General features: G+C 38.9%; 1 protein-coding gene across 1 annotated transcript in view; it reads left to right on the forward strand.

The window, feature by feature from the left end:
• The window catches only part of LOC104613476 (putative calcium-transporting ATPase 11, plasma membrane-type), a 41,325-nt gene that overhangs the window by 5,408 nt on the left and 15,836 nt on the right, over window positions 1–20,081 (forward strand). The window contains exons 2-5 of the mRNA XM_088891973.1: window positions 4,297–4,996; window positions 15,372–15,426; window positions 15,516–17,443; window positions 17,522–17,677. Of these exons, the coding sequence (XP_088748099.1) occupies window positions 4,823–4,996; window positions 15,372–15,426; window positions 15,516–17,443; window positions 17,522–17,677 (2,313 nt within the window). The 5' untranslated portion in view covers window positions 4,297–4,822. The remainder of the gene's footprint in view (window positions 1–4,296; window positions 4,997–15,371; window positions 15,427–15,515; window positions 17,444–17,521; window positions 17,678–20,081) is intronic.

Here is a 20,081-nt window from a genome sequence, read left to right on the forward strand (position 1 = left end):
ATCACCCTCAGACACCATGGTCCCTGCCACAGTCCTCTCACATCAGTCAGCTCTTCCCATAGCTCATTTCTTTCCCTATACGAATTAGGTCCGTAGATGTTTGCGAGAACCCATGTGCAACTGTCATCTACCTTCCTCAATTTTACTGATGCCGAAAATCTTCTTATTAATTCCTCTACGCACTCTATTGTCTCCCCATTCCACAGGGTTACTATTCCTCCCGATGCTCAACAAGATGGAGCCATAGCCCAGCCAATCCTTTTGCTTCTCTAGATACTTCTTACCCATTTTCTATCAATCATCATAGCCTTAGATTCTTGTAACATTACAATATCTGGCATTTCTTTCCTCAATAATTCCTTTACAAGCCATTTTGTTGCTCTCCCCAAACCTCTGACGTTCCAACTCACTATCTTCATTTCACCTTAGCTCTAGTTCCCTTTTACCCTTCCTACTCTCTTCACCTTCCATTTCTCCTACCCCTACTCTCATTCTCCTTTGCTCTCTTTCCCCAACCACTGCTTAGTTTTTCCACCTCCCTCGATTTCCTCTTCCCTGTTTTACCCCAACTGGCCTTCAACTTCATTTGGGTCTTAGCTAGATCTGACTAATAAATTTTCAACCCCATTCTTTCTGCCCATTTGATTAACGGGATCTCCTCATCAGATTGGCCTTCTTTTGGGCTTTTCACATCTACTTTTGCTTCCTTCTCTCAACCTTCACTTCCCCCTTTCTCCATTGCTAAATCCTCTGTACCTACCACTATTTCTTTTTACACACCTTTCCCCCTAGATCCCAAAATCTCAAAGTCTTCATCCTTGGCACTTTCAGTATCATGGGTTTCTCTTAGGTCATGGTATGCAGCTGAAGCATCTGTAAAGGCACCACTAGCACCATTAGTAACCCAAAGCAAATTCACATTGTTACTTGACAAACCTTGTGTCTCTGTGGTGGCTAAGAGGGACAGACTCGATGGATGAATTCTGACCATAGCCCTGGAATCTGGCTCGACAAGTGCTTCTATTAGGGAGTAATCCATCTGAATCAATTGGAATTGACCTGGTTCTGGTGCTTTGTTATTGTTTGGTACTATTATGTTTGTCTCCTGGTTCGAAACTTTCATTATTGCTAATTCCCTTTGATTCTGCAGTTGCATCTGGTCAAGGTTCTTGTCCCTTGAATGCAGATCGTCCATTTTACCTGACCGAACTTGAAATGGAGTATGTCTAATATACAATTGGACTGGAGAATAATAACAGTCCAGTTGGAGATTGAAGAATGCTTCTAAGTTGAGATCTTCAATACCCTGATCCGTAGCTCAGTTCTGGTCTTGATCATTCTCATCGCAGCATTTTTCGTCCGAGGAGTCGGACTCTTCTGAACTACTCTGTTCAGAGTCACTCTCGTAGAACTTCTCCTGGGTTTTCCTTGAGAATCTCGGGTTGGGGCACTCCTCTTGTCTTTGTTGCAATCTCCATATCAAGCTGCCCCCCTTCTGCTTTTTGGATGAGTTCAAATGGGCTGGAGAAGAAGATATTCCCAGTCTTTTGTCTATTAGCTTTTTGGTCGACTGGCTCACATGGCTATTAGAAGTTGCTTGTGTCGGCTCGCCCAGCTTTTTGGTCGACTGGCTCACGTGCCTATTAGAGGTTGCTTGTGCCAGCTCGCCCAACTCCTTACAAACCTTGTAGTCAGCTCTTCTTCCAGTTCGCTTCAGTGGTTCATTTAATTTTGAAAAATCTTGTCTTTTCTTAATGAAGTTAAACCCCGCTTTTTTTGCCCCACCACTTGAAATACTTTCTTTTTATGGACACCGGTCTGCCCACGGACTTGACACTTTGTCTTCTGCCATGTCTCTCTTCTCCAGGTGTCTGTTTATTTGGAAAGTTGTCTCCACATGTCACCCATCCGACCACATCATCTTCTTCTTCAACCTTCGAGCTTTCCCTCCATAGCGTCGCTTCCAATTCTGAAGCAACCCAGACTCTGCTCCACAAACCTTCAACCTGCAGATCGAAGGAACGGGGGATGTCTTCAGGCTTGGTTCCTGCTATTCTTAGCTCGACTGCCTTCCAAGTTCAGCTTTTTGTAGGAGATCAATGCCCCTCCAAAGGCCGTTACTATTTTTTCCAAAATAGATTTATGCCAAAGGTTAAACGGTAGTCCTATCAGTTTCAGCCGAAAGCTTCTGTCATTGAAGCTCTTCGAGTTACGGGAAGGACACCATCTTTCGATCATTATAGTGCCCTCCCGAGTTTCAATGGTCTTAAACTCTACCTCCTCAAAGCCCACATCCAGCATCGCCTTATTATCTTCAAATGGCATGAGAATGATCGTCCCCGTCAGTCCCAGTTTGTTTGACACTTCATCCAGCACCGACTTCCAGTCTTTCACCATGTTTTTCGCATTGAGCACTACCTTTTTCTCCCAATCTTCACTTTTCCCTTCTACCAGTATTTTGGGTATCGTAGTTGATAGAGCCACCAGAACAGTATTTGCTTCATCAAATTCTTCCTCTGCCCCCAATTTTTCTAATCTCTTTCTTCTCTCCTTCATCTCCTCCTTCGAGACCACCTTGTTTTCCTTCAATCTTTCTTCATCTCGCTTCTGAACCTCCTGTTGTTTTTGTTTCTCTATCATCCAGATCTTGGTTACTCTTTGATACAGTTCATTGGCTATCCCAATCCACCCTTCTAAATTTTTACCTTCTGGTATAATAATTATCTGTTTTCTTCCTTTCTCAAACCTCTCTTCCAATGTTATGAACCATCTTTTTGAGTTTCTTCTTCTATTTTCCATGTAAGTTTTATTTGGTAGTCTTAGGATGCCCTTCCATTCTGCTAGCCAACTTACATTCGTTGCTCCATCAAGAAAGCCTTGAAACCAAGCGATCGCTGCCCCTACAAGATAACTGCCCTTTTTCTACCTTCCCTGATCTTCACTGTTATCTCTTTTTGGTGGAATACCTCTTCCATCAGTAGTTCTACACAACAGGGTAACCCATCCCCCTACCCATAACCCCCAAACCCCGGTGCAACTGGGATTTGACCCCAAATCTCCATTACAACAACAGGAGACCTTACCAACCAGCTGGTTGGCATCTTGCATGATTAATAACGGTGATTTAATGGAAAGTTAATTTTAAACAACAAATAGGGGTTCTCTAGAGGTTTTGAAAAGTCATGCTAAGTTTAAGAGAAATGAGAAAAAAAGGACACATGCCCCATAAGCACAACACATGCATTGGAAACATCTCTAGGAGTTTGGTTTTGCTCCTCATAGAGTGCACCTCACACCAACCTCACAAGCACATTCCACCGTGTATTGAGAACATTTCCCATACTTATGTATTATTATTCATCTGAGGAGTATATCCCAATTTGATTGATGGGGATTAGGCTATGTTTGAGATTGCTAATTTGATAAATAAAGCACTTGAGTGCTTGGTGAAAAATCACTTATTTAAAAAAAGGGGTAGTATATGTATTTTTAAAATGACATGGCAAGTAAAGACATGCCTGAAAGGAAATAAGCACTTAAAAATAAGTTCAAAATTTGGGCTTCTTAAATAAGTGCTTATTTTCAAAAGTAGAAAAAAAGAAGAAGTACTTATTGGAACTTATTTTCATAATGCAAACAAATGATTAAATTGCTGAAACTCAACTTTGACGAAAGTGGGTAAAGTGACCAAAATACCCAACTTTGACTGTAAATTGGCTTCTAAGTTTGCCCTTCCATTCCATATTACACTCACCATAAAATTCATAAAATTTGTGTTGTTTCTACAATTTCTGTGTAGTTTGTTGAATTATATATATATATATATATATATTTTGAGTTTATTAGGAATTTTATTTGTTTTTCTGCAATTTCTTTTTGCTTTTTTGAACTTTATATATTTGAGAATTTTATCATTTTATGTATTTTTCTATAATTTTGATTTTTTGATTGAAATATATTTTCGAAAAAACATATCATTTTTTTTTTAATTTGACATTTTACTAGTATAATTAATTAAATTTTTATCAATTTTTGCGTCTCCTACTTTTTATTTTTGTGTTTTAAAAAAATATTGATCATGGTAAATATGATCAAAGTGGGTGGATTCTACCCAATATCTAAGGATGATATAGATGAGTCTTTTCAACATGAACATTTATCATAATTCATAAAGTAGATTACTTACTGTACTAAACCACAACTGTAGGAAAGTACAGGGTATTTTTCAGCAATTTAACAATATATATATTTGGAAATTGGAAATTGGAAATTTGATGAGTATGTACTGTACCGCAGGGGAGGTAACAGAGGTTTAATGGCAAGTCACAATGGCGAGAAAAGGGCATAAGGATCGGAAAGTATAATCACTTTCACCGTAAAATTAGCCGTGGAATTCTGTCGGAACTGAAACAGATGGCGAGAATTGTATCTTAATAATATTTGAACGACTGAAGGAACATGTATCAAAGCTGTGGTGGTTCGTCGTCGTCGTCGTCATCGTCATCATATCCAATTATGTGGGATCAGCCACTTGAATCCTGTTTCGTCGTCATTACGTTGTGTTTAATGGCATGTCATGAGCGATTAGATCGTTTCTTACCAGTTCGACCAAATCAACCCAGATGTGAAGATATCGCAGTACTTGTCTAACTTCAACAGGCCTGCTTAAAAGAAAACTCTCTCTACAGTCTTTCTTCTCTTTCAGTGGAGCCTTTTCTTTTATCGTTACCTCTGTAGCCTTTCTTCACTTTTAGTCAAGCTTCTTTTATCTTATTGGTTGGGAGTAGGGGGAGAAGGACGTTTCTCAGATATCTTTTTTAGAATGGAATCGCTAGTGGGAAATGAGTTTGATGTTCCATCGAAGAACTCGTCGGAAGAAGCTCTAAAGCGATGGAGACAAGCTGTGACGATCCTGAAGAATCCGAAGAGGAGGTTTCGGTATTGTGCCGATCTAGAGAAGAGACGACAAGACGAACAGAAGAAGTTGAGTATACAGGTGCGGTCTCTATCAGTTTCCATTTGCAATTCATTTGTCGTTAATTTGTTTTATTTTGCCTTAATCTCATCGATTTGTTATCATTCAATTTGCATTTCTCTGAGTCTGAAAGGGCAATGCCAAAAAAAGAATGGGCAGTGTAGGAGACTAGGACTAGGATAGTTGTCTATTAGGGCTACATTGGTTCCACTGACAGGAATTCAAACAGTTCATATTGGCACTTTGAAGGTTCTCTGAGAAATTCAACAGGAGCCTCTGGAGATTTATGGTGGTGATGCGTCTACAGTTTCTTTAATAATATGCAATCTATAAAAACCAGAGATTATGTCTATTTGGGAGGGCTTTCATACAACAGCTTATGGCGTTACATGAGCTGATAAACCCGAACACTATGAAGGCGTGTTTGGTGAAAATTAAAAATCCTGTAAAGTGTCTCAGTTAACGCAGAAGCCCTCCCAAACGGGAACTTCGAGTTGAAGCCTGAAGGAAGAGTTTGCCGTGTTGCGGGGGCTCTGACCTTCACAGTTAATATCAGCCTTTTGGCAACAACTTGTGATATTTTTGACCCATTCTTTTCCATTAATTAATTAATTTTAGTTGCATTCCAGTGCCCTTTTATATTTGAAGAGAGAAGACTTGTTATTTGTTAAACATCACTAAGATGCCTATAATATTGGTATTCACAACAGAATAAGCCAAAGGCTTGTTGGATTCCACGTTTTGGTTTTTTATTATTGTTTATTTATTTATTTTTTCGGTGGTAAGCACTAAGCACTAAATATTAAGAAGTGTTTGTTTATAATTTACATCGGGCTCATTAATATCGTATTGCAGATACAATACTAACCTGGATGGGCAAGAAAGAAAAAACTAAAACCTCGATGGTGAGAATCATGAAAAATATGATGCACAAAATCATCATCTGGTCTACTCGAGATTGGGGTTGGGTGTTAATCTAGTCTTTTTCTTTTTCTTTTCGCGGTTGTTAATGTAGACTGCTATGTTGGCCCCATTAAGAAAGGTGGTTCTAAAAGGAGAATATAGATATGTATAAATCAGATTACATAGCTCACAGCCACTTGTTTTAAAAGAGCATCAAGGACGAAGTTTCTTGGAACTTGCTCGTGGGCACATTAATTGAAAAGTGGGAAAAAGTGGGAGTGTATAAAGTCCTTTGTCTTAGTGGTTTTTGAAAAGCTTGTCTCAGGTGATGTGGCATTTGATGGATCACACACGCTTCCAACCAACCCATAATTTAAAATGTCATCCTCTAGGGAGTGGTAGTCACTGAACTAGTGAAACCAGCTCCACTAGAATCTTATTTGTGACTGGATTCATAAAGAATAAATACATTTTATACATTATGTGTGGCACAAAAAATCCTATCTGTTTGATATCTTTCTATAGATGCTTGAAATTTCAAAAACTTTGTGCCACAATGTGGTTCGTAGGCAATTTAGAATTTTTAGATATATCCTTTGTGGTGAGACATAAAATGTAATTACAGAGTTTAATGATTGTTATTCAGTAAAAAAATACTTGCTTGAGTGTCAATGCCACATAGATGGCTACACATTTAGATGGAAAGACCAATGATGTATGGTTTGAAATTGCTAACTACATAAAAAAAAGTGGCAAAGAAAGTTTCAAGAGAGATCAAAGGGAAATGACAAAATGCCAAAAAAACTTGATGATGGGATGAAGAAGTTCAAAATTTAATTAGAATAAAATTAACATGTTATAAAGATTAATAAAAAGAAGGCATATGATGACTTCTCATAAGTTAGCCACTAAAGAGGGGGGGGGGGGGTGGAATTTATAAACTAGTAAAAAGAAGAGAAAGGAAATATAGAGATTTAAACCATATTGGGTGCATTAAAGAGGAAGAGCAAAGAGCTTTGGTAGAAAATGAGATCAAGGAAAGATGGAAAAATTATTTTGAAAAAATATTAGACGGGGAGGCATTTGCTTATTGTAACCGTTTGTATAAAATTACTTTACATTTTCATAAAATTATTAAATAAAGAACATGCAGATAGTGCTAATGGAGGAGAGATTAGTAACTCTAATAGTATTTAAAATAACATGGACCCTCACAAAATTTGAATTATTGAAATAATAGAGGCATTAAATATGATAATGAAGGGAAATGAATTAGGACTTGATGATATTTCACTAGAAGTATTAAAAGACAAGGGAGAGGTAGGCTTATTATGGCTAATTAATTTATTTAATAAGATAATGAAAGAAAAGAAGATGCTAGATAAAAGGAGGGAGGGAGAGAGTTCCAAATAGATATATGGGCCTAATTAAGGATATGTATGAGGGTGTGACCTACGACCAACGGTAGAACACCTATAGGAGGGCAATGTTGTAAAAATTTTATGATTTATAATTTGAATGATTTTACTTTAAATAAATGGTAGAACACCTGTAGATTAGAAAACCATTATATATAAATTATTTTACTTTCAAGTCAAACTTAACTTTATCATTGTTTTTTATCAGAAACATAGAAAATATTTTATTGGTTAGAAGAAAATATGGTTATAACAAGAAGCTGTGAAAGAAACCCAGCTTTAGAAAGCTAACCCAAACCAAATTTACATTCAAGCCCAAAACAGAAGTGTTTTTTGTACTCCTTGCTTAGCTAACCTATCTGCCAGGCTGTTAGCAATTCTCCTCATCCATCTCGCTCAGATTGACATGTCCTTTGAGAGCCATTTAAATCTCCTGAATTCATTCCTCAATTGCCATGTCACCTTTTCCCCCTTTTGCAGCCATTTTATCACAGTTTTCAAGTCTCCCTCAATGATCAGTGTGTTAATACCTAGCTCTTTGGCCTTTCCAACCCCATATACTGCAGCCAGAAACTCTGACCTTGCCACATCACCCTATCCCATAGGACCGAAGTATAGAGCAATGATGTTTCCATCTTCACCTCTAAAGGTCCCCTATGCCTGAGGGGCCCGGATTACCCACACAACTCCCATCAAAATTCAGCTTCTTCCAGTCGCCTATAGGGGGAAACCATGTCTCAAAGATTTCTGTCTTGTAGATGAAGAGGTAGCAATAATACCGTAAGCCTCGAAGAAATCTTCAACCTTAAAATCTGAGAACAACTTCATGCTTTTTGCCCAGTGTGACACTCTCAAAGTTATTGTTTCAACCAAGGCTTCCTTGCTTTTTTTTCTTCCTTCAAATATTCTTACATTTCTTTCCTCCCAAACAGTCCATAATAGTGCTGCTCTAGTATACCTTCACAAGATCCTACCCCTCCTTTTAGTGTAACTAATGCCAGTAGGGCTAAACAAGCCATTCAACCAATCAGGAGAAGACCACCTGCAACCAAAGAGGGAAGCAAACCAATTTCAAATAAATCTAATAAAAGGGCAGGGGACTAGAAGATGAAGTGTAGTCTCACCGTTCAACTTACACAGGACACACCAGTTGGGGGACAAACACCAATTTGGTCTTTTTCTTTGAAGTAGATCATAGGTATTAATACAACCATGAAATACTTCCCAACAGAAAGCACTGACTTTAGGGGAAATGGGAGAGTACCAAATTTCCTTGACTGGGAAAGAAGGAGAAGAGGTGGCTGGTGGCTACCAAAGAATGTAAGAAGGATTTAAGAAAATAACCCATCAGAATTAGGGCCCCAAACCCTAGAATCTGATCCACCTTCTCCTAAGAATACTGAATTCAGCAAGCCTAACAATTCAGACACACTAGGAAGTTCAGACTCTCTAAGGTTCCTCTTAAAGCCAAAGTTCCACGTCAGCCTTGAGGGGGATGAGAATGCTGACTTAGGAATTCAGAAATAGGCATACCCTTGAACCTAGAAAGATCAAAAAGAGAAGGGAATCTCTCACCTAAAGGGATATCCCCAGTCCACACATCCTCACAAAATTTGTTTTTCTGACCAGAAGCCAAGTCATAACTGATATGATTTAGAAAGGTAGGACAAAAATCATGGATGGCCTTCCAGGGAGCAGCCAAGGTAGCTCTATGGATACATCCAACATCCCATCAATTTCTTGACATGCCATGAATGCTTGCAACAACTTAACTTTATCATCTTTGGCTTCTATTGTAGGTGTTGGAAAATGTGGGATTACTGGTGTAAATGTATATTTGGTAGTTAGCATTTATATTTGGTAATTGTGTAAAAATAGAATTATGTGAATATTTATTCCTAGGATTGTGGAAAAATATAATCCCTTAAATATGGGGATTAAAAAGGTTAATCCCTTAATTATAGGGATTGATTAGTCCCTTAATTATAGGGATTGATTCCCTTAATTATATGGATTGATTTAGAAAGTTTTTTTCTATTTATTGCAGCAGCTTACTGTATAAATATGCCGATTGACAATGGAATGAAGTAGATCAGTTTTCTACCATTTCAAACATGGTATTAGAGCCAGGTTTGCCAACCTTGAGAATTTTTTTTTCGGCCTTCATTGCCAGTTTTTTCTCTTCGTGTTTTTCTGGTCTTCAGTGTTGATCTGTAACCAGAAGGTTTTCTTTATTCTCGTTTTTTCTTGCCAGTTCTTCCCTTCTTTATTCTCCTTTCCTGCTGGCCTTATTCTTCCTCCATTAACAATGTCCGACGTGACTATAACAAGTGCTCCCGTCCAAACCGATGAAGGAGCAACGAATTCTCATCCTCACACCGGTGATTTGCAGAATATTCAGGCAACATATAGACTGAATGGCCAGAACTATTTGATGTGGTCACAACTAGTGCGTACATATTTGAAGGGAAAAGGAAAAATTAGTCACCTTCTTGGGACAGGGCCAAAGCTGGGCGAGTCAAATTTTGATGCTTGGGACGAAGAGGACTCCATGATTATGTCATGGTTGTGGAGTTCAATGACACCTGAGATCAGCGATACTTGTATGTTTCTTCCCTCTGCAAAGGCTATTTGGGATGCTGTCCGACAAACCTATTCCAAAGCCCATGACGCTGCTCGTGTCTATGAGGTCAAAGTGAAGACAGTGGTGGCCAAACAAGGGAGCAGAAGTGTTATAGAGTATGCAAATCTGCTGCAAAATTTGTGGATGAGCTTGATCATTATCGGGTCCTTGAGACAGTGCCCCGATGATGCTGTGATCTTGAAGAATTTCATTGAAAGAGATGGGGTGTATGATTTTTTGGTTGGACTGAATGCTGAATTTGATCAGGTCCGAATACAAATTCTCGGCAAAGAAGTGCCGCCTCCATTGAATGAAGTCATAGCCCTTGTCAGAGCTGTGGAAAGCCGCCGTGGAGTCATGCTTGAGCCTAAAGATCCCGAAAGCTCAGCTATGGTGGAAAGGGGAGGAAATTACAGTGGTTCAAAGGGTGAGAACAATCAAAACTTGGCTTGTGACACAACCACCCGTGACTCTAATGATAACCTCTGGTGCACCTATTGCAAGAAGCCCAGACACACAAAAGATCGCTGCTGGAAACTTCATGGGAAACCTCCCACATCCAGCAAGGAATGGGGAAATCGAGGAGTTTCGAAAGCAGTTCAACAGGCCCATAATGTCTCCACAATCCCATAGCAAGAACACTCAAGTCAGGGGCCATTTAATGATGAAGAAATTGAAAGGCTAAGGAGTTTCCTGAAATCCTTGAAACCAGGAAGTGGTTCTACCTCTCTTGCTCTCTCAAGTGAGTCTTTATCTCTAGGATTACATATCTCGGCTAGTGTTTTTCCATGGATTCTTGATTTTGGAGTTACTGACCACATGACACCCTCTTCACTACATTTTCTCACCTATACACCCTGTCCTAGTAATAGAAAAATTTTTGTTGCTGATGGTTCTTTCACCACAGTGGCAGGGATTAGGAATATTCAAATTACTCCATCCCTATTACTTAAAAATGTGCTTCATGTTCCTAAGTTATCCACTAGCCTTATCTCTATACATAAACTCACCTAGGATGTGAACTGCAATGTTGTGTTCTTTCCTTCTTACTGTGTATTTCAGGACCAGGTTTCGGGGAAGAAGATTGGACTTGCTAAGGAAAGGGATGGACTCTACTACCTTGAAGAAACCAGCAAACCATCTCACACTGTTATGCATGTCACACACGAGTCATCCTTATCTACCTCCAATAAAAATTTAATTTGGCGTCATCACTTTCGGTTTAGTCATCCTTCATTTCCTGCTTTAAAAACAATGCTTCTTTGTTTAAAGGGATTGATGTTGAAACCTTTCATTGTGATGTTTGTGAACTTGCTAAGCACAAAAGGGTTTCTTTCCCAATCAGCAATAAAAGATCTTCACCTCCTTTTTATTTGATTCATTCCCAACATTACTGGTACTAGATGGTTTGTCACCTTTATTGACGATTGCACCAGGGTCACATGGATCTTTCTTCTTAAGTCTAAATCTGATGTGGGTACCATTCTTCCCAACTTTCATAACATGGTCCAAACTCAGTTTGGTGTGAGAATTAAAAGGTTTCGATCTGATAATGCTACAAATTATTTTAATCAGAATTTGTCCCCATTTTTCCAGAAAGAAGGCATTGTGCATGAATCCTCCTGTGTTAACACTCCCCAACAGAATGGGATAGCTGAAAGGAAAAATGGTCATCTTTTGCAAACCACCCGAGCCTTTCTCTTTCAAAACTGGGTGCCAAAACAATATTGGGGGGAAGCTGTCCTTACTGCTGCATACACCATAAATAGACTACCATCTAAAGTTCTTGACAACTGAAGCCCAATACAAGTCCTTTCTCAATTCTACCCTGATATTCGAACCTCAAATAATCTCACATTAAGAATTTTTGGCTGCACTGCCTTTGTTCATGTCCATGATAAGGGAAAATTGGATCCACGAGCAATCAGGTGTGTCTTCTTGGGATATTCTCCAACTCAGAAAGGTTATAAATGTTATCATCCAGCCACCAGAAAATTCTACACCTCCATAGATTTCACATTTGAGGAGGGACAATCCTTTTTCACTCAACCTTATCTTCAGGGGGAGCCCTCATTAATGGAAGATAAGGCCTCGGATCTACTCTCCTTAGATGTATTACCCTCCTCACAGTCATCCAATCATCAAGAATCACATCCCTCTGAGTCACAATCCTCTGAGCTCCACATTCCCGAGTCTCAACAAGAGTCAAACAACCCGACCATTGAACCAAATTCAGACACTATTAACCCCACCAATGATGTGCATGATGATGTGAGATATATGCAGGTTTACTCTAGGAGAAGAAATCTAGATTCTCAACTTGTGCAAGTCCAATATTCAACTCCTAATCCTGAAATTGAGGGATATGTAGAACCTGAACCTGAACTTGCACCTTCACAGTTTGAGTATGACCTACCTATTGCACTGAGAAAAGGAACTAGAGAATGTACCAAACGCCCATTGTACCCTTTAGCCAAATCTGTGTCATTCCAAAGATTCTCTAAATCCCATAAAAGTTTTGTAGCCAGCCTTAACACCATTCAATTCCTAATACTCTAGCCGAGGCACTTTCTAATAAGGAGTGGAGAAAATCCATGAGAGTGGAAATGGAGGCACTAGAAAAGAACAACACATGGGAAGTTTTGGATCTACCAAGAAACAAGAAGACTGTAGGTTGTAAATGGGTGTTCACAATTAAGTACAAATCTGATGGATCGTTAGAAAGGTACAAAGCACGACTGGTTTCCAAGGGATATACACAGACTTATGGGGTAGATTATCATGAAACTTTTGCCCCAGTAGCTAAAATGAATACAGTAAGGGTGTTGCTGTCTTTGGCTACTAACTATAATTGAGATTTGCAACAGTTTGATGTAAAGAATGCATTTCTCCATGGTGATCTAGAAGAGGAGATATACATGGACATTCCACCGGGTTTTGGAGAAGGCATTAAGGGGAACAAAGTTTGTAGGTTGAAGAAAGCACTATACGGTCTCAAACAATCTCCGAGAGCATGGTTTGGAAGGTTTACAAAGGTGATGCTTAGTACAGGTTACAAGCAAAGTCAAAGTGACTACACATTGTTTATCAAACACACAGCCTCAGGGGGAGTTACTGCACTATTAGTCTATGTGGACGATATAATCGTTACTGGGAATGATAAAAAGGAGAAGGAAGCATTGAAAAACTACATTTCCAAAGAATTTGAGATAAAAGACTTGGGGAGATTAAAGTATTTTCTCGGAATTGAAGTTGCACATTCTAAACAAGGCATCTTTATCTCTCAACAAAAGTATGTTGTTGATCTTTTGAGAGAAACAGGAAATATGGCATGTAAACCAACTTCCACGCCTATAGATCCCAATCATAAACTTGGAGAAGCCAGCGAGAATGCAAGTGTAGACAAGGAGATGTTCCAAAGACTGGTTGGAAAATTCATTTATCTTGCACATATACGGCTAGATATTGCATACGCTGTAAGTGTAATAAGTCTGTTTATGCATAATCCTAAAGAAGTTCATCTGCAGGCTACTCATCGAATTCTGCACTATTTGAAAGCCAATCCCGGGAAAGGAATTTTATTCAGAAGAAATGGGGGACTGGCTCTCGAAGCATATACAGATGCCGATTATGCAGGATCTCCAGTAGATAGACGGTTCACTTCTGGTTACTGTACCTTCTTGGGAGGAAACTTAGTAACTTGGAGGAGTAAGAAGCAAAATGTAGTGGCTCGGTCAAGTGCAGAGGCAGAATTCAGGGCTATGGCACAAGGAGTGTGTGAATTACTCTGGTTGAAGATAATTTTAGAAGACCTGAAGATTCCACAAGAAGAGCCTATGAAATTATATTGTGACAACAAGTCAGCCATCAATATTGCTCACAATCCTGTTCAACATGACAGAACGAAGCACATCGAAATTGATTGACACTTTATAAAAGAGAAACTGGACAGCAAGTTGATTTACACTCCCTATGTATCTCAAAAGGACAACTGGCCGATGTACTTACTAAAGGGCTCAGTAGTACAGACTTTAGAAGAATTATAGCCAAGCTGGGAATGGAGGATCTCTATTCACCAGCTTGAGGGGGAGTGTTGGAAAACGTGGCATTACTGGTTTAGATGTATATTTGGTAGTTAGCATTTATATTTGGTAATTGTGTAAAAATAGAATTATGTGAATATGATCTCTATTCACCAGCTTGAGGGGGAGTGTTGGAAAACGTGGCATTACTGGTTTAGATGTATATTTGGTAGTTAGCATTTATATTTGGTAATTGTGTAAAAATAGAATTATGTGAATATGATCTCTATTCACCAGCTTGAGGGGGAGTGTTGGAAAACGTGGCATTACTGGTTTAGATGTATATTTGGTAGTTAGCATTTATATTTGGTAATTGTGTAAAAATAGAATTATGTGAATATGTATTCCTAGGATTATGGAAAAATATAATCCCTTAAATATGGGGATTAAAAAGGTTAATCCCTTAATTATAGGGATTGATTAGTCCCTTAATTATAGGGATTGATTCCCTTAATTATAGAGATTGATTTAGAAAGTTTTTTCTATTTATTTGCAGCAGCTTACTGTATAAATATGCCGATTGGCAATGGAATGAAGTAGATCAGTTTTCTACCATTTCAAACAGTACAAAGTGTTAAATTCTATTGTTTTAGGTACATATATGTTAGATATGTATTGAAAATAGTGTAACAACCTAGCAATCTTGAGGATATCCCCGTCTAATAACAACTTGACAATCCTCTTAAACAATCAAGTCAGTCCAGCTCAATGAGTAGTCCAATCTTAAACCATGTAGAGGCAAAATATTTCCTCTCACAAGGAGGTTGCTTCATCGGTTGAACTTGAATATTTAAGTATGACACTTCCCATCTGATCTCTAGAGAACACCTTTACCCCTTGGAAGCTTAGATTACCAAGAAATAACTCATCAAGATTAAGCTTTAATATTCTTGATTTCAATGTTGTTCGTGTAGCATTACTTTCTTGTCTTCAAGGAGTGTAGAACAAGATTAATATCATATTATATTTATGTTTGTATTGGGTTTCATGACAGTTATGGGTTTCTTTTATTTGTTCCTTTAATAACATTACTTGGTGTAAGTGTAAAATCTTGGGCATTGATTAAAAAAAAGGACAAAATCTTGGTCTGTCAAGTGTGAAAATTCAGGTTTAAGTTTGAGAGTGGCCACTTTGTGCAAAAAATGTCAAAGGTTAGAACTGTATCCAATGATCCAATCTACCCCTCCCAAAACCCTAGATAGCTGGAACCAACATTGGGTAATGACCTTTAATCAAGAGATGCTAAACAAAGTGGTTGTGGCAATGAAACACAATCACTTTTATACTTCTGCTTACTTCCAACTGAATCTTATTGTTTTTTTTTCATTAAAATTTGTAGTAGCCTTACTATTGCTATTATTTCTTGCCAGGAGAAAATACGAGTTGCTCTATATGTTCAAAAAGCAGCATTGCAATTTATTGATGGTATGAACTCCACCAAACTACCAATAATAAATCAAACCCTTCAATATTTCCACTAAAACTTTATTTTTTTACTTTTTGTTCTTGTACAGCTGGTAGTCGAGTTGAATACATGCTCTCAGAAGAGGTTAGACAAGCTGGATTTGGCATTGACCCAAATGAACTTGCATCCATTGTTCGTGGCCATGATTCCAGACGCTTAAAGCAACATGGAGAAGTGGGAGGAATTGCAAGAAAAGTTTCAGTATCACTGGAAAATGGTGTCATTTCAAAGGAACTGCCTGTGAGGCAAAATATATATGGATCCAACAAATATGTTGAGAAACCACCTAGAAGTTTATGGGTGTTTATTTGGGAGGCACTGCAAGACCTAACTTTAATAATTCTCATGGTTTGTGCTGTGGTTTCTGTAGGTGTTGGAATTGCTACTGAAGGATTGCCAAAGGGTATTTATGATGGGTTGGGGATCATACTTTGTATTTTCTTGGTAGTCATGGTTACTGCAATTAGTGACTACAAGCAGTCCTTGCAATTTAGGGATTTGGACAAGGAAAAGAAAAACATTTCTGTTCATGTGACAAGAGATGGATATAGACAAAAGGTTTCAATTCATGATCTAGTGGTTGGAGATATTGTTCATTTATCTATTGGAGATGTAGTTCCAGCTGATGGTATGTATATTTCAGGTTATAGCCTGTTAATTGATGAGTCAAGCTTGTCAGGTGAGAGTGAACCAGTGAATGTAAATCATTCAAAGCCATTCCTTCTATCAGGAACTTCAGTGAGAAATGGGTCCGGCAAGATGCTAGTAACAGCAGTTGGTATGAGGACTGAATGGGGGAGGTTGATGGAGACTTTGAGTGAGAGTGGGGAAAATGAGACACCACTTCAGGTGAAGTTGAATGGTGTTGCTACCCTTATTGGGAAGATTGGCTTGGCTTTTGCTGTTATGACATTTCTGGTGTTGGTTGTAAGGTTTTTGGTAGAGAAGGGACTGCACAGTGAGTTATTGAAGTGGTCTTTGAGTGATGTAGTGGAGATTCTGAACTATTTTGCTATTGCAGTGACTATAATTGTTGTTGCAGTTCCAGAAGGGCTGCCATTGGCAGTGACTCTGAGCCTTGCATTTGCAATGAAGAAATTAATGAGTGATCATGCGCTAGTGAGGCATCTCTCTGCATGTGAAACTATGGGTTCTGTTACTTCTATTTGCACAGATAAAACAGGGACATTGACAACTAACCATATGATCGTTGATAAAATTTGGATATGTGAATCGGTAAAAGGCAATAACATCATGAATGCTTTAAAGTCTACAGTTTCTGAGGAAGTTTTAAGAACTCTTTTGCAATGTATATTTCAAAACACTAGTGCTGAGGTGGTGGAGGGGAAGGATGGGAAGACTAAAATATTGGGTAGTCCAACAGAATCAGCACTTATAGAATTTGGCTCATTTTTGGGGGGTGATTATGGTGCCCAACGGCGGGAATCTAAGATAGTGAAGATTGAACCTTTCAATTCGGATAGGAAGAAGATGTCTGTGCTTGTAGCCCTTCAAAGAGGTCGTTTCCGAGCATTTTGCAAAGGTGCATCAGAACTTGTTGTACAAATGTGTGATAAGATTATTGATAGCAAAGGTGAATTTGTTCATCTGTCAAAATCCAAGATAGAGAGTGGCATGGAGGTGATTAACAGTTTTGCTTGTGAAGCTTTGAGAACTCTGTGCTTGGCTTTTAAGGATTTGAATGAGAACAATGGAAACAACATCCCAGATCATGGCTATACATTGATAGCAGTTATTGGAATTAAGGATCCACTACGCCCTGGTGTCAAGGATGCGGTGCAGACTTGTTTATCTGCTGGGGTTACTGTGCGAATGGTTACTGGTGACAACATTAATACAGCTAAAGCAATAGCAAAAGAATGTGGCATATTGACAGAGGGAGGCTTGGCTATAGAAGGACAAGAGTTCCGTCAATGGACTCCCCAGCAAATCAAGGAGTCAATATCACTTGTTCAGGTTGCCTTGTCATTTGCATTACAAATTTTAATTGTGGACCATATTCAGTATTTGAAAATGCTAGCATTGTATCCTCAGGTAATGGCACGATCCTTGCCCATGGACAAACATGCCTTTGTGACTGAGCTAAGGAATCTTGAAGAAGTTGTTGCAGTGACGGGTGATGGTACAAATGATGCCCCTGCTTTGCATGAAGCAAACATTGGGCTTGCTATGGGTATAGAAGGAACTGAGGTTTGTTTTATATCTACACTTATCTATATAATGGTAGTGGCTTTTAGTTTAGGCACAATTTACTTGCTGCTTTGTTCCTCTTCCAATGGTTACTTGATATTTCTGATATTTTTTGTTTTCCTCTCTCTATTTTTTTTTCCTTGTGCATTAATTAATGCTATTAATCTTCCCATGTAAACCTAGAAGTAGACAATGGATGCTATGGTCACTAGGTGCTTGGCAAGCCTCTGAAATATCTTTTTATTTGCTTTTTATTTTTTATTTTAGTCTTCTTGGTGTAATGGTATGATCTTGGGCTGTCAAGTATGAGAATGTGGATTTGAGTCTGAGAGCAGCCACTTCATGCAAAAAATGCCAAAGGTTAGGACAGCATTCAGTTTACTCCTCGTATGACTCCAGATAGCTAGGGCCAACATTGGGTAATTGGATTTAGTCTTCTAGTCCACAGTTCAATGTTTCATGGTAGGATTATGATGTTCATTTTGGGGTTGTCTTCTTGATTTTTGGATGTTTGGTTAACTTATGTATACACTCTTTCTTATCTTTTCTTTATTGTTAGAGAATAAAAACCCATTCAAGGACCTTACCTAAGAGATCAGGTTGGCGCCCTACAAGCGCCCCACATGCACATCTCAGCATGCATTAGGAACATCTCCAGTACTTATCATGAGAAGATGCTCCCAGTACACGGGTGGGAGGTGCTGTGGGGCACCAATCGATCTCCTCACCTAACAACTTAAGCTTTTAGGTTGGACAGCTCCTTGACAGTTAAGATTACTTTATAATTTATTGTCTATAAAAAGAAAATGAAAGTAAAACAGAAAAATTGTCTTTGTTATTCAACTTGCTGCAGTAAAGAGGTATTATGTAAGGGTAAATCAGAAGGCATGACTTTTGAGGAACGGGAAAAATGTGAGGTTGTATTTGGAACAACCTTAGGGATTAAGTTGTAGCATCATTAGGTGCATATGAGTTTTGGGTCATCAAACATTCCTGGGATTTGGAAGAGTTTTGTGGAGGTGTGTTAGAGCTGCTTTGGTGTGGACTGTGTGGGAGGAATGAAATGCTAGAATCTTTAATGACAAGGAGAGGGATCAAACATGTCTGTTAGAAAGTATCTTACGTAGGGCCATAAGTTGGGTAAAATCCTTGGATCTGTTTTCCACCTACATTTTCGATGACATAAGGAGAAATTGGGAACAACTAGCTAAAAGTTCTGCAATCAGAAGCAAGCCGGTGGTGGATTGGAAGCCTCCTGATGCAGGCATCATTAAACTAAATTTTGATGGCAGTAGTTTGGGCAACCCGGGGCCATCTGGAATAGGATGGGGAGACTCTGTAAATGCAGAACTCCTAGCTGTGTTACAAGGAGCAGAATACACAAGAGAGTTGGTAGTGGAGCATTTAATGATTGAAGGTGATTCCAAATTGGTTATTGGATGGCTAAAAGAACCAGAGACGACAGCCTGGCTGTACAAGGGGGCTTTGAGAAGATTTAAGTGGTTGACTTCAAATATTTCAGTCACAATTCAATGGGAAAGAAGATCGGCAAATGGGCTGGCAGACCTTCTAGCTAAACAAGGAGTACATAGGAATCATCCCTTTTGGGCTCAATTGTAAGCTTTATGATGTAGTTTGGAGGCTGCACCCCACGCCTCTTTGTGGGGAATTGTATGATGAATACTTGGTTCTTTATTTAATAAAATTTCCATTATTGTTAGAGCTAGCCGAATAAGGGTAGATTAGTCATTTTATTTCTATTAAGTTATGTGCTTATGTGGCAGTCTTAATAGAGACTTTCTGTCCCATGCTTAAGTGGGGGCAGTTTAGTCTTTGTACTACTAATTAGAGGCTAATCCATATTAAGGGTCGACTGATAGGGTTTAATCTATCAAGGTCGACTGTTCTCTTCATCTTCTTCTTCTTCTTCTTCTTCTTCTTCTCTTCTCCTGGTTCGAACTACTGTAGCTACAGAACAAACATGGTATCAGAGTAGGACGTTGCTCTCTAAATCTCCTCATAGATTCGTGACCTGCTCCTTTCTGTTCGTGACCTCATTTTTTTCTTCTTTCTGGGCTGAAAAATGGAGAACACAAATTTGACCTAGGTCTGAGAACACCTCAGTTCTTTCTCTGCGCAGAACCTGACTGCTTTTTTAAGAGAACAACTTCAGAAGTGGATGGTCGACTGAATCTCTTCATCGAAGGTTGGTTACCTCCTTTTTTTTGTGCTGTTGGTATTTCTGGGTTGAAAGCCTTCAAAATCTGCGGGGACTGATCAGAACCTAGAGAACTTGGTTGTTTGTAGCCTTGGTTCTTGGAAAAAGGTCCAAGAACAGGCTGTGTTTACAGTGGCCGAATGGTGTAAGGGTATGTTTGACCCTTTTTTTGTTGGTCTGTAGTTG

The sequence above is a fragment of the Nelumbo nucifera genome, chromosome 7, assembly GCF_055504915.1.
Source record: "Nelumbo nucifera cultivar China Antique chromosome 7, China Antique-T2T, whole genome shotgun sequence".
Lineage (NCBI taxonomy): Eukaryota > Viridiplantae > Streptophyta > Magnoliopsida > Proteales > Nelumbonaceae > Nelumbo > Nelumbo nucifera.